Source organism: Malania oleifera, chromosome 7, assembly GCF_029873635.1.
Source record: "Malania oleifera isolate guangnan ecotype guangnan chromosome 7, ASM2987363v1, whole genome shotgun sequence".
In the NCBI taxonomy this organism is placed as follows: domain Eukaryota; kingdom Viridiplantae; phylum Streptophyta; class Magnoliopsida; order Santalales; family Ximeniaceae; genus Malania; species Malania oleifera.
Window position 1 is genome coordinate 46,277,354 of NC_080423.1, and position 16,285 is coordinate 46,293,638.

At 35.0% G+C, this 16,285-nt stretch overlaps 1 protein-coding gene across 1 annotated transcript; it reads right to left on the minus strand.

The window, feature by feature from the left end:
• Positions 1-4,405: 4,405 nt before the first annotated feature.
• On the minus strand, positions 4,406-16,066 carry LOC131160194 (uncharacterized). The gene is made up of 3 exons (XM_058115597.1): positions 15,275-16,066; positions 14,606-14,708; positions 4,406-4,765 (listed from the first exon to the last, which is right to left on the minus strand). The coding sequence occupies exons 1-3, from the start codon at positions 15,350-15,352 to the stop codon at positions 4,578-4,580; spliced, it is 369 nt and encodes a 122-aa protein (XP_057971580.1). The 5' UTR covers positions 15,353-16,066; the 3' UTR covers positions 4,406-4,577.
• Between the last annotated feature and the right edge of the window lie 219 nt (positions 16,067-16,285).

A 16,285-nucleotide genomic window follows, 5' to 3' on the forward strand; every position in this document is an offset into this window, starting at 1 on the left:
TGCAAAACTTGGAAACCTCTTGAAAATTCATTTGAAATTATTTTTAAAATAAAACTTGATTTTTTAATGGAAAAACCATGAAAACCTTCCATAAATTAGCATCCATACTTGACCAATCATACTCTAAAGAGTGTCTAGACTCAAAAGGACTTGAAATCCCGAAGAAAATCATGAAAATATGAAAAATAAAATATTCACTCTTAGGATTTGGTGGTCGACCATCTACAAGGTACTGATCAACTACCTGTTAGCCTAATAGCTAGTTTTTCAAAATAAAAAAAAAGGGGGGGGGGTGACCAGGCCTGCAAGTTGATTGACTAACAGCATGCAAAATTTTGGAAGTTACATGTTTTTGAATTCTTTAATCAAATCCTTTCATCCAATCAAAGTACAAACATACTCTAATATCCCTAGCATGCATGATCTAAGTATGGAAGCATAGAAAACATGATGAGTTAAACCCTAAAATTATAAACATGTAAATATACTTCTTCATTCAAGAACTCAAAGTAAACACTGGTAATAAATGAAATAGAGAATTAAGGTACTAGCCTTGTATAGTAACAACCTCTATATATCAAGTGGTGGGTATTCTCTCTTTTGTATACACCCAAATGCCCAAACAAGAATGGATAAGAGAAGTATAAAATTTTGTCCTCAATCTTACAACAAACCCTTTCTATTCTACCCAAATCAAAGCACAAAATACTTAGTTTTTTTCTCTCTTTACCCCTGTGCCCTTATCTCTCTCCCAAGGGATCTATTTATATACCTCCAATGGGATGGAAGGAAAAGACCTTATGAATTTGAATTTTGAAAAGTCAAATTCAAAATTCAAACTACCAACCACCAACTATCAACTATCATAGTCATTGCCTAACACGTAGTTACTCTAGGGCACATGGCATGCCTAGATCCCTCATCAATCACGAACAAACAATTTAAAAATTCAAGTTTTCTCTAGGTTGTTCAATTGCCTATAGGAACTAGTTCGCTATTTGTTGGGGGTGCCAAATGGTAGAAGAAGGAAAAGGGGTCAAGTCAACCAACCACTACTACCTCTTGCTTCTTTGTAGTTTTTACCTAACTTTTCACATTTTCGACTCAGTCTCTCTCTATTTAATTAGGTAAAAAAATGACTATCAACAATATTTATGTTCTTTTTTAAGACTGTTCGACAAGTCAAATATGATTCTTGAGAAGTTATGTTTTAGATAATTTAAAAACTATATGTATTTTAACAACTACTTTGTAAATTTAGCACACGACTCATGCTTCTCCTCCATTATTCAAATAACTCATGTTGACTTTTAGCACAACCAAAATGAAGTAAATATCCCTTACTAGGTTGCAAGGCAAATTCACTATATCTAGATGTCAAGCTTGGAGTAAATTCATTACTAGTTCACCTATACTCTTTATGAAATTATAATCACAAGTTCTTCTCTAGTTATAATCTCTGTCATCTACAAAATTTTTATATTTATGTGATGGTTCAAAAAAACTCTTCAAGCATAGAGATACTAAAGTAGGGTTACTAACTACAAAATTATATTCAAAATCTTTTCTTTATTAGTTTCTTCTTCTTTTTCATCTGAACATCTCGTTTCTTCCTTTTATATCTTCGTTACTTCTAAAATTGAGTCTTCTATTTCACTAATTTTATTTGTTCATTTTTTTTCTGATACTTTTTTTAGAGGTATGATTTCAATACCCTCTAATTGTCTCGTTTGTTGTTATATTTCTTATTTAGATTAAATATTATTTTGTTCTATTATTTCAACATTTTTTATATTTATCCATAATTGCACTCAATTTCATTTAGGACTTCTATATTTTTCTTCCTATCAAACATTATTTGTAGCTCATCAAGTGATAATTTATTATAATTCAACATTTTTATGGTAATGGAAAAAATTCCTTTCAAGTTTTGGAAGGGATAGTTGTAATTGTAAGGATTAGGATTTCCTTGATCTCTTTCTATTGTTATTATTTTCTCATTCTTTAACTCTTGAAGATGGCTTGTCTCATTTATTAACTATAACTAATTTCTTTTTCGCTACATTTAGGAGCATGAATTTCAAACATTAGATTTGGATTTCTGTAGATTTGAACAAATTTTCAAAACAATTTTGTATTATATCTTATCAAAATCCAATACAAATCCAAATCAAAGGGTTCCCCAAACATAGGATTTGTTTAGTTTTAACTTAATCTAATTTTTTTTTATGTTGTTACCATATTATTTGTGAAAAAGAATATACTTTTTTAAGTTAATGTGATAATTAGATCAATATTATAATTTTGTTGGCCTACAGAAACCAAACCATAATTGGAAACAGAACTAATGTGCTACATGTTGACATGCAAATTCTCTCTATGCAAAACGTTTTATAAGCTTTTTAAAATAACTTTACATATTTTATTTGGTCTGATTTGCAAACATTTTAACTACTTGGCTCTAACACCAAAATATTCTAATATTTTTTTCCTGCAGGAATATAACTACTAGGGGCTTACTTGCAAGTAAGAAAACATTGAGCAAAGAAAAGGAAAACAAAAAATTTATTCTTCGTATTTGGTTATCAAGAGTATTTAAAAGGAGGTTTCATGCAAGCCCGCTCTTCATTAAGGTCATTGAGGTGCTTGCCTAGGGTTCCAAAAATTTTGGGGCCCTCAATTTTTTTTTATATAATAATGTTAACATTTTTTATAACTATTAGCTACGGTGTCAATACTTAGTACCCCTGCACATGCACTGCAACTAAAATTACTTAATGTACCTAAAAAAATTAATTTTAAATAAAAATTAAAATTAAACAAAATATTAAGAGCTCCTAATTAAATCATGCGCCTAGGGCCCCATCATGGGAAGCGCCGCTTCTGGTTTCATGGTATATGTTGCATGTAGATGATAATGTATTAATTGCTAAAATAAGGGACCAAAAAGAGGCTAAATTAGAATTATGTAGAGAAGTTTTGGAATTTAAAGGATTTACAATAAGTAGAAATAAGACAGAATATATGAAATGTAATTTTAGTAATGATAGGAGGAATATTGGAGATAAACTTAAATTTGATGATGAAAAAATAAATAACACTTGTAAATTTTCATACATTGGATCTATTATGTAAATTGAAGGAAAAATTGAAAATGATGTAATACATAGAGTTAAAACTAGTTAATAAAATGGAGAAGTGCTTCAAATGTGCTCTGTGATCGTAAAATACCCGAAAAGAAAATTTTATAGGATAGGTATAAGACCAATTATACTTTATGAATCAGAATGTTAGGCGATGAATAAACATAATATCCATAAAGTAAAAGTTGTTGAGATGAAAATGTTTAGATAGATAAGTAGTATAACAATGAAAGATAAATTAAGGAATGAATATATTCATAGTTAAGTTAAGTTTAGCTCCTATAGAGGATAAGGAAAGAACGACTCAAATAATATGAACACGTGCAACGTTGGCAACATAGTGCATCAATGAGGAAAAGTGAGTTAATTATTGTGAAAAGTAGTAGAAGGAGTAGGGGTAAAACTAAAATAACTTGAAAAGAGATAGTATGGATTTAATATCCCTAAATCTATCAAAAGAAATATCCATAATCGCATAAATTGATGAAAAGGGATTCATATAACCGACCCTACTTAGTGCGACTTAAGATTTGATTTTTTTTTTTATTGTTATATTTAATTATCAAGAAAAGACAAAGAAAATAAAAAATATATATTAAATCAATGAATAAAAATTAAATTTTACCTGTTATAACATTAAACTTTTAAATTTTCAATTATATCAAAATAAATTTTCATTTTTTGAAAAATATTTGATCTAAAAATATATAATAAAAACAAATTTCCTTCTTTTTTTCTTCTTTTTCACTTTAATTCCAAATCTAACACCCTTCGCAATATGATGTCCTGCATACTTAAAAAGGGCAAAACAGTGAAGCTGCTACTAATCGAAGTTACCTAAAATATTTACCAAGCAGTTTAACTTCACCCTCTTATTCTTTCTCCATTACATTCTTTTTTTGGCACCAAACCCCCACCTACACCAACAATGCCCGATGTAAATCGCAAATATGCACTCAACTGGTACGATTTGAACCCCTGATGTACCTCTCTTTCAAGGCTATCCGACTTCCGTCCTTAGCATATGAGCTTGTGCTCGAGGGCTTCTCCATTGCTGCTTATTTTGAAATGAACGCACATTTTGTCTAAACATAAAGTTAGTTATTCAGGTATTGAAGATGACCTTTTCACAAATATCATTGCGTCTCTTGCCAATTGTAAATAGGCCCTCATTTACAACGGACCCATATCTACCTTAAACAGGCTTTTTACAATGAGATGATTGAGTTGCCCTGACGAGTTCTTGGATTTGAAATCATTCGTTATTTAAACACTAACTATATTTAATTTCGTTAAAATTAAAACACATTTAAATTTTTGAGTTTTTCATATTTTTTTAAATCTTGATCCCAGAACATGGATTACATCCACACCACAAACAAAAATAAATAAGGAATCAAACAGGAAATAAGAAATCTTTTCCAAGTTTTCAATTCACATTCCAGGCCTTCTTGTTCTCGATTTAGTGGAAACGCATTCCTTCAGCTCTGCGAAACTCATACAGCCTTTGGCATCACAATTTAATAGATTGGAAACATCTAGTAGTGTGTGAAACTTTACCAAGTCTGGGCAATCTGCCATATCCTTGATCTGTCCCCTCAGGTATTCCATCACAATGAACCCTGCACAAATTCTCAGAAACAAACACTAGTTAAAAATATTATAATCCTAAACTCCAGCACAGGCTCTAATTTAAATTTAGCCATTCAGAAAATCATTAGCCAGTTTGATAACATTAAGATGGATCAAAATTGGGACTCAATCAGAAATGAAAAAAATGTAAAGCTAATTTATTTTTTCAATTGCTTCAACAGATGCCTAGCAAAGAAATGTACCACAACCATTCGTTCGGCATATATATATCAGCATGCGAGCTCCATGCACGCCATAAAATAAATATACCACAAACTTTAGTTCAGCATATATATTAACAGAAGGTACCTAAAGCGAAAGGAGAGCAGACCTCCGCACAAGTTACAAAGATACAAATATTCAAGAACTCCCCAGACTTAGATTTATCCCATTTATCAGACTTGGAAGTCTGTAATGCGCAGTGCATGTGGAAGATGCTAACTCTAATTTAAAATTACAATAAATAAATAAATAAATAACTGCAGCAGAATTACATTTGGTGTTCAAATCCTTGAAGTACGGCACAATCCACATCTGTCTGGATGCGAAAGCCAAGAGGTCATACAAGGGGTTCTTTGCTTTAGTGGCCCTTTTTCTACATTTTATTTACTGTATTTTAACTTTTCTTCAGGTAACATGTCCCAGGAAACAAACTCCTTACCCACCATTTTCCATATTTACTAAGAAGCTACTCCACATGCAGGGAAAGAACATATAGTTGGTCTGAAAAAACATGAGAATCATTGGAAGCCTAAGCAGCTGTTTGTTTGGTTTGAACGGCTTCTCAAAGGGGCTGACCTTTTATTCAATCCAAGTGAACCAGGCCTCATCTGGTCTTCTTGATAGCCTCTCAATCCTCTTATTTGGTCCGCAATAGCCATTGCTCTTATTGAATCAGAATGCTGCCTGACAAGATAACCAACCCCACCCCCAAAAAAATATTGTCATTTCATCTCTCAACACTCGAGTCTCACCACTTCTTTCTCACAAGAGATTCCCTCCCTGCCTCCCTCTCCCTCTCAGGTTGGTGAAGAACAAGAAGACATTGTCCTCAACAATCGTGTCACATCCTCACAAGCTAGGCAAAGCAGATAAAAGGACTGTTATTGATTTGGTTTGGCTACTTGCAACTTGACTGAATAACACTCCAATGAGGTGTGATGCGCAAGTGAAAAGAGTAACCACTCCCTCTCACTATTGCGGTCTAAGTTTTCTCACACCAATCCTTGACACTGTGATGGCACCAAGTCCCACTTAACCCAATAGCGCACAATCAAATTCGTTAGTCTATATCTTGCAAGTTTGCAAAAAGTAAAAAAAATGCACATAGGGCAACAAGTTTACAAGAGCAACACCTCCCAACCTTAATCTTTTGTTCAAGGCAAGGAATACACAATCAAACATATGCAGGAACACCAACCATGACTTGTATGATGTTACATGCCAACCACCAGTCAATTTATACAGTTGACACCGCCAACCGTCTCGGGACATTAGTTGACAACCCCAACTGCATGGCTATGCAATCCAACATTTGTCAATAAGCCATAACCAACTGTGTCTACATTTTCATGGCTAGAATGCTGCAATTAGGTAAACTCAAACCTAAAAGATAGCTATTCGACAAGTGTGCATGTCAGCCATTACTGGGAAAATTTTCAAGTTTACTGTATGTCAACCTTTCTCCCTTTGTCATTGACAAAGCACATGGCCTGCAGGTCAGTCCCTAGTGTTATGCACAATTTCCCATCAATCATGACATATCTTACACATGAGAACACACCACGACATTGAGGCATTAGTCATGTACCTGAGTTAACCATTAGGCAACATAATAGGAAACCAATCACTGTAGCAAAACTATCAAAGACCATGGCCTCAAACAATGTCTTATCTCTAACTATGCCAAGCATGTTCTCAAACATCTCAACTTCAATGTACTCCCTCAGCAACATAGAATGTCAATCGTCCAACTCCCACAAGACAACCTATGAAAAGGCATTGGCATATGAATTAACAGCGCCACATGCCATCTCATTGTCAAGTAAAGGTCTCACACTCACCCTCATACTAGAGCACATATATTGCATGGCCAACTTGTTACAAATGTCACTCAATCTACAATCTCCAAAAGGTTTGGCAAACAAATCTTCTATTCAATTCTCAAATTTAGCATACAATGTGCAAATTACTTTCTGCAACAGCTTCTCTTGAATGAAATAGTTGACTACAATACGCTATATCATTTCATGAAATACTGGAATTAGGTACAGTATGACTAATGCATGATTGTCACAAATTAAACTCAGATTGAGAGCGTCTGAATCCAAGCCCTTCTAAGGTATGATTCAACCACATTAACTCACATGCACTACATTTGTGCTCTATAATCAGGCACAGCACTAGATCCAGCAGAAATTGGTTGCTTCTTACTTTTCCCATAAGATTACCTCCAACAAAGACACAGGAATCAGTAATTGACCCCCCATCAGATGGAGATCCAGGTTTATCAACCATACACCCAACAATATCAGTATGTGGGAGATACAAGCACAGGTGAAAAGCTGAGTTAGGGAATTGTCAGAAAATTTGTTGGTAGTTGTTGTAATTTTACAAGTTTGGACATTTAGATTTACTGGGATACCTTTGATTTTAGGGTATCCTTTAATTTAAGAAACTAGTGTCTGAGTTTTAGCTAGAGTCCCAAATCTATTAGTCCTATAATAATATCTTACTGTAAAGATTTTTCAGCACGTAAATGATGAATATACATTCAATGTGTTTCCTGTATCTGTGAGGACTTTGGTCCTGCATGAATAGGTATCAAATCAAAGTCTTGAGCTGTAACCTCTAGCATGCATTCTCCTTGTACCACTACACCACTGTCAAACATTTGCACTACCATTGAATATCACCAAGTATGCCACTCCCATGCCACCAACAATGCCACTGTCATACAACCATTAGTGCTACTATTGATTATCACCAACCCCACTGTTGCACAGCTGCACCACAGCTGGCACCGTAACAATCAACAGCGCTACCACCATCCAACATCAGCATCTCTGCACAGGCTGAATATTGCCATTCACCATCCTTATCAGCTGCAGAACTCCAAGCAATCAAGCATAGATTGATCAAATTGAAGCATACTGCCCAGAAAAAGGCACTGTTATGCTGAGAAAACAGCATAGTAACAAAAAGAAAAAGTAAATCACCAATCCCCAACACTCCTTACCTCCAACAGAATAGACAAAGAAAAAGACCCTAGATGTAATCTTTTAACAAACCAAAGTATAGTAACAGAAGCCACTAACTAGCTGTCCGAGGCGCATAAAGAAGTCAACACCACCCAATCTATGAACCTAGAATCCTAAATACCCCTAAAGAAATGAGCATCTATCTTTCCTAACTTGATCTCCTACAAAAACCAAAATATATGGGCTGACTCCATTAACCAACTCCTTAAGAATCCTTCTCTTATTAATCCCCATTAAAATTGTTGATTTTTCTCCTCTCCTCAACACCCTCTTTTTTGGATTGCACCTTTAACACCCCCACCCCTCCCAACAAAAAAAAAAAACAAGGAATAAGCACCAAATCATCAAGGAGCTCCAGAGCTGCCTTGTTTTCTCCCTTACCCCCAAAAACGTCAAAACTTTCAACACTTTTAAGAATCTTTTTTTTTTATGGGGAGGAGAAGGGGGGAGGGATAAGTGAAGAAATTTATAGTATCCAAAGAAAGAGTACAAGACTTGGAGGACAAGGAATCCTCTCCAGATCCAAAGAACAGAATACAAGCATTTAAATTACAGAAGGGGCGCCTTCCAATCCCTTCTGAAATCAGAAAACTATGAACCCCAAAGAAACCAAGAGAATGCATCCAAAGGAAGATCACTCTATCCCATAAAATCCATGAGCAAGTTGTGTGACCCTAAAAAATTCTAGCATGCCCATCAGTCCACAACTCTTACCTATGTAACAAAGATAGTGTTCCAAAGCTATGCTGTCACCGTGCAATGCACAAAGAGGTGAGCATATGTTATGTTGCAACCATAGCACATGGTACACGTGTTAGGATTAAGAACCTTGCAGGGCCTTCTTCTCTGAGGCAGATCATACTCATCAATCCTATTCCAAAATTGCAGTCCAAATAAATGTCTAAATCTTCCCAAGCAGGTTAGCCCTCCAAAGAAAATGCCTAGTAAGCTGATGGGTGGATTATCTAAAGAAGAAAGTTTAAATAGTCGAAGAACCTTCAACTCCAACAGAGTCTCACAGACCTACACATGCTCCTAGAAACAAACCCTATTATCATTACACACATTGAGCAAGAGGAAGGAACTGGTATCCACCTAGGACTAGGGATATACATGAAACATGAAACCATTTCTGCTCATTCCCCTCCCTTAACGTTAGGTCCCATATTTGGTTTTGATTTACTTCCAGAAGGAACCTCGAAAGCCAAATACCAATTAGGTTTGGATACCACATTACTGATTCCTAGTCCCCCTTTGGACTTAGCTCTGCTAACTGCCTCCTAGCTAACTAGATGCCCTCTCTTACCCTCCCTCAAATCTAACCAAAGGAAATCAAGCATCAAACTCTCTAAAGATCTAGCTACTTCCCACAGGAATCTCAAACAGGGAAAGGTAATAATAGAAATGTTGGGGGGACAAGCACATAAGTGTGACGCAACCCCCAACGAAGAGTTTTGCTCTCTTCCAACCCTAGAGTCTTCTATCCACCTTTTCTAATGCTCAGTCCCAAAATTCTTAAGAATTCAAGTAGCCTCCTAGAGGGAGACTGAGATAGGTGAGGAGCCACACAAGGTAAACACAACCCACTAGTGATTTGGAACTCTATAGGATCCTATTCCCCAAACTGATACAAGCAATCCTGCTATTGGACAAGTTGATCTTTAAGCCTAAAATCTTCTCAAAAAAATTTGAGCAAAACAATGACTTTATGAAATGCTTCTATGCTATCCTCAAGGCAGATGAGAGAATCATTAGCAAACTAGAGATAAGAAACCTCCACTTCCCTCCCCACATGGAAACCATTGATCAACCCCAACCATGAGGTTCTAACACCTTATGGCACTTTGGTAATTCAGAGTTACTATTAAAAGAGACATGGGTAGAAGAGATACCTTCAGGATTGGCGATGTTCCCCTCCTTGGCCTCCAAAATATCATATCTGAAGTCTGTAGTGGGCGAGCTAGGACAAAGGCTAGAAAAAGTATTGGCTAAATGAAGAGAAGAATGAGTTGTTGTGGAAAGACCGTTTCCAGTTAAAATCCTAACATCATTCGTGACCTTCCTAAAATTTGTGATAGAAAGCTCTTCATCTACAAGGCTATAAGACAATAACTCTTCCTAATCGTGTTCATAATCAAGAAGCACTTCTCTTGGCTTTGTGATCACATCACTTCCTTTTTTCTCTTTTATTGTGAACGCACTCCTCCTCCATCTTCACTTAAGTTTGCCATAAGTATTTTTTTATGTTTTTAGTCAACTTTTGGTTTAGACCATGAGTCTCTTGTTCATAAATCAATTCTTAATGTCATCACTTGCAACTTTTCTTGGGTTTGTTCAAGTTTTGACTGTTAAATCTATGTGAAAGTTTTGGTTGCAAAATACTATTATTCAAGTGTAATATTTCAGTTGTTGATTATTAGATTTTTTTAGCAAAATATGAAATCAATTATTACATGTTATTTATCTACTCAATTTATACACTTAATAAAGGTAAAGATTTCATCTAGATTTTATTTCTTAACGCAACTAATACTGACAATTGATTGTAGGTTCAGAACTTTTAGCCCAAATATTTGTGCAATATGCAAAGTATTCTTGGGAAAAACTACCACGTTTTGCTTCATTATAAGGTTGCCAGAATGTTGTGTACTATTTGGAGTTCTTGGCAAGCCATGAATGCTACACTCATGTAAAAGCTTTATTAGGATTTATGTATTTTTGGGAGAATAAAAACTAAGAAAATGCCAGATGAATGAAGAAAAATCACTTTAATACCTATATACAAAAATAAAGGAGATATTCAAAATTGTAATAATTGTCGTGAAATTAAACTTGAGTCATACGATGAAATTTTGGGAAAGGGTAGTTGAACAAAGATTAAGGTTAGAAACGAAGATCTCAGAAAATCAATCTGGTTTTATGCCTAGGAGATCTACCAAAGAAGCTATTTATCTTTTAAGAAGATTAATGGAAAAGTTAAGGAAAAAGAAGAGGGAATTGCATATGATATTTATTGACCTTCAGAAAGCATATGATAGGATACATAGGGAAGTTCTATGGTGGGTTTTAGAAAAAAAAGGGTGTATGTTGTAAGTATATCAATGTCATTAAAGATATGTACGATAGAGTAATGACTAGTGTGAGGACTATAGATGGAGAAACTAGAGAATTTCCAATCACCATAGGTGTACATCAAGGATCTGCTTTGAGTCCTTATCTTTTTGCTTTAGTGATGAACTAATTGACTGAGAGTATTCAAAAGGAGGTTCCATGGTGTATGTTGTTTACAGATGATATTGTATTAATTGACGAAACTAGGGACGAAGTAGAGTTTGAGTTAGAATTATGGAGAGAAGCTTTGGAATCTAGAGGCTTTAGGATAAGTAGAAATAAAACAAAATATATTAAATGTAATTTTAGTAATGATAGGAGGAATATTGGAGAAAAAGTTAAACTTGATGATGAAGAAATAAATAGCACTTGTAGATTTCAATACCTTGGATCTATTATGCAAGCTGAAAGAGAAATTGAAGATGATGTAATGCATAAAGTTAAAGCGGGTTGGGTAAAATGGAAAAGTGCTTCAAGTGTGCTATGTGATCATAAAATACCCTTAAAATTGAAATGGAAGTTTTCTAGGACAGCTATAAGACCAGCTATGTTATATGAATCGAAATGTTGGGCGATGAAGAAACATAATATTCAAAAAGTAAAAGTCATTGAGATGAGAATGCTTAGATGGATGAGTGCTATAACATTGAAAGATAAATTAAGGAATGAACATATTCGTGGTAAGTTAAGTGTGGCTCCTATAGAAGATAAGATAAGAGAGGGATGACTCAAATGGTATGGACACTTACAATGTAGGCCACATAGTGCACCTGTGAGGAAGAGTAACTTAGTTACTGTGAAGGGCATTAGAAGGGGTAGGGGTAGACCTAAAATAACTGGGAAGGAGATAGTGAGTAAGGATTTAATATCCTTGAATCTATCAAAAAAAATGGTCCATGATCGCATAAATTGGCAGAAAAGGATTCATATAGCCGACTGCACTTAGTGGGACTAAGGCTTGGTGTTGTTGTTGTTGTTTGTTGTATGTATTTTTGGGAGAAGAAAGGGGAAAAAAACTTTCTAGAGCTGCATCTACTTTAGTCAAGATTCATATTTTAGTTGCTGATTGTTAGATTTTTTAGCAAAATATGAAATAAATTATTACTTGTTATTTATCTACTCGATTTATACACTAAATAAAGGAAAAGCTTTCATCTAGAGTTAATTCTTAACACAACTAATACTGATAGTTGATTGTAGGTTTGGATGCCTTACAAAACTTTTAGCCCAAATATTTGTGCAATATGCACAAGTATTCTTGGGAATAAATCCCATGTCTTGCTTCGTTATGAGGTTGCCAGAATGTTGTGTACTATTTGGAGTTCTTGGCAAGCCATGACTATCTACACTTATGTAAAAGCTTTATTAGAATTATGTATTTTTGGGAGAAGAAAGAAGAAAAAGAATTTCTAGAGATGCATCTACTTTGGTCAATTTGTCATATTTCAGTTGCTGATTGTTAGATTTTTTAGAAAAATATGAAATCAATTATTACATGTTATTTATCTTCTCAATTTATACACTTAATAAAGGTAAAGCTTTCATCTAGATGTTAATTCTTAAAACAACTAATATTGACAGTTGATTGTAGGTTTGGATGCCTTACAAAAACTTCTAGCCCAAATATTTGTGCAATATGCACAAGTATTCTTGGGAATAATACCCATATCTTGCTTCATTATGAGGTTGCCAGAATGTTGTGTACTATTTGGAGTTATTGGCAAGCCATGAGTGTCTACACTCATGTCTACACTTACGTAAAAGCTTTATTAGGGTTTATGTAGTTTTGAGAGAAGAAAGAAGAAAACGAATTTCCATAGATGCGTCTACTTTGGCATTCTTTAGGTGTTGTGGATTGAAAGGAATGAGAAGATCTTTAATAAGTAGATTTGGTTTGGGATTGAGATGTGTTCTTCAGATGATTTGGGCTTATTATTTTAAAATTTTCAAGGGTAAATTTCTTTTGGTGATTGGCAATGTGATCGGAGGGTGGCATTGATGTATTTTTTTTTTATTTTCTTTTTCTTTGTAGGTGTTTTATCAACCTATTATTTTTGGAGGATATTGTTCCTCCACTTGTGTATTTCTCTCTTCTTTCTTTCTCCTAATAAATCTTCTTCTTCTAAAAAGAAAAACACACTTAATAAATGAATTATCTATATTTATGGTCACAAAATAATGAAATGAACCAGAAAAATGTTTTTTCTTGTTCATAAAATTTTAAAACAAATATAAATAATTCATAATACATAAAATTTTTGCAATAAGGGTTAAGGGCTTAAAGATTCATGCAATTATGCCCAATTCCTGTCGCTTAACATCAGCAGCTCCAACTTCTCACTACATCTCATATCTCTATTTTAAACCATGAACCAATTAAACCATCCAAATATATCAATTAAGATGCAACCTTCTTGCTATCCTAATACATTTCAAATTCCTACCTATACTTGGCTTCAATTTCCACCACCACTTACATGATTAATTAGAACCGAATCAAACCCTAATTGATTCTATGATATCAGTCATCACAAACCCTAAAATCACTTGCATCATGAAATTTAAGCCCACCAAAGACACATGGGCAAATTATTTCAAATCTCATAATGTGATCTCACAACTCATGATAGACTGGACCTTCAATTTTACAAAGTTCAAATATGTTAGTGAATTAAACATCACTTTAAAGTTTAAAGCATTAACTAATTTAGAATGAGGGAAGATAAGGATCTGTTTGATTAAGGATCCAAAATAGAGTTTCACATTGTTGTCTTTTGAATGAAACAATGGATCGTGTCATGCTTTTTATACTCAAAACACATCTGATTGGCTAGTTTTGAAATTGTTCCTCAAGATGAAACCAGTTGAACCGTGCTTGGTTAAGGTTGATCCAAATGACAATTTGTTAATAAAAAAAATTAATAATAATAAAAAGTATTATTCTTGCCCCATACCTTGTGTTTTTATTGCACCCAACAAACTATATCCCTAAACATAGGAAAAACTTAGTCATTTCCTAAAGGCCTGTATTTTTAGGGTGTTTTTGAAAATGCTTAACCAAAGAAACTTTTATGTATTCTTCAAACACCACATTTCTTAATTAAAAAAGTTGTATCCAACACATTAACCAAACAGGCCCTAAACAATTTACAATTCAAGGATCTAGAGAAGATATAAAGCAAAGATATTCCATCTTGTTCAATGAAATAGTTTACGCAGAAACCTAAAACAGACAACTCAGGAATCATTTTTCCAAATTGTCACTTCAGAACTTAGTCTTGTCATTAAGGTGCAATCCCTTCAAACGAACAACGTTCATAACAAAATAAAAAAACACAATTCCAAGGAGAAATATAAATTAACACACATAAAACACCTTAAGTTCCTAATGCTTTATATAACATGAAAGTTATTTGACCATTATATAAAATGGACATAAACATGGGAGAAAAAGCATACCAAGGGCTCGAAGGACCTTCAAATCAAACTTATTGGCTAGAACGTCACCACCAATTATTTTTGCACGCTGTAGAACCAACTTCTTTAAGCTTATTAGAATATCCTGAAAAAACATCAATAATCATTATATAAATTCGTTGGAATCAGCAAGCTTCAATTTGCTGATGCAAAATATTTTATTAAAACATATGGCACGCAAGATTAAATAAAACCATAAAAAATAGAATGAAGACATGAGAGCCATGCATAAAAATCAAAGGAATATGAAGTAGAGCAGAATAAAGTTTGAACCCAACCATCAATATAAATCAGTGCAGGACAAACCTTAATGATATACAAGTGCATGTGCCCATATTTTTTTACATATATTACTGAACAAACAATTAAGAAAAGGGAAACACATATGGCTATTCTCTCCTTAGCAAGTACATTTGCATAGTAATTGTGCGCTATGTTTATTGTAGCAAGTGAATTTAAAATATACTAATCACAAAGGCAAAGAAAAAAGTCAGGAAGTGACAAATATAGCATTTTCATACACAAAAAATATTAAAATAGTCTTAAGAGAAGCAGCAACATGAAAATACACAAAAATATCGAATGGTGAAAGAAAGCAACACAACTCCGGCATGCACGTTATAGCAGAGTTGATGGGGAGACTTCACTTACAAGCTCAGCCTCGGATAGGGAACAGAGCCAACTGACATCCTCAAGGTCATTATTCCCTAAAATTTCTTCTAAATCCATGCAAAGAAATTTCTCCCTTTTATCCCAAACCAAACACTTAATCTGGGGAGAAAAAGTTACACAATCCGTAGAAAATATCTAAGAATCTGCCAACTGAAATTTCTGGATTCGTGTAGTTGCTTCTTCAAGCCCCGTTTTGATAACCTCTTCAAGCCTTAATTAGTGTTGATATGAAAATCTGCGAACAATCGGAGTTGTTCTACTCCAGAAATCTTAGATCTCCTTTTGAAATCTTCTCTTAGATACTCCGAGTGGAGCAGTTGGACGCTGGAGCCTGGAGGTGTGGAGAAGTGGTCTGTGGAGCTGGGGGAGGCCGGAGGGGGGATTGACGCTTATGGCAGTGGTCCGTGGCACCTGGACGAGTCAACGACTCGATCTGCTCAAGGTGTGGAGTGATCCGAGTGGATCGTTCGCAGGAGACGACGACTGGCAGGTCCGGCACGTAGCAGTGCACCGGTCACCAGAGGAGAGGAAAGGAGACTTAGGACTGTCGGACTGGAGACTGGAGACTGGAGAGGATTGACAATCTGAGAGACAGAGAGAGTGAGAGCTGAGAGCCGAGAGGTCAGTGACGACCCAGACGAGGAGACTGGAGAGGCGCGGCGCGGGTTAGGGTCGGGAGTCGGGAACTTTACTTAGCCTTAGGGTTTTTTTTTTTTTGGGAAGTGTGACTGTGTGATTGTGAGCCGTGAGGCGCGAAGTGAAGTGAAGGGGGCTGGCCCAAACCCACTTAATCCGTTTATAAACGGGTTAACTCGTGATCTGCCCAATTACTAAATGGATTAATTTTCTTAAACACGAACCCGTTTTAAATGGACGGGTCTAAGTGACCCGACGGGTCATAACCCGTTTTAAATGGACGGGTCCACTCCCACATATCCGGTCGCCGCAGCAGACAATGGCGGAGCCCTAGGGCTGCCGCCTCTCTTCCTC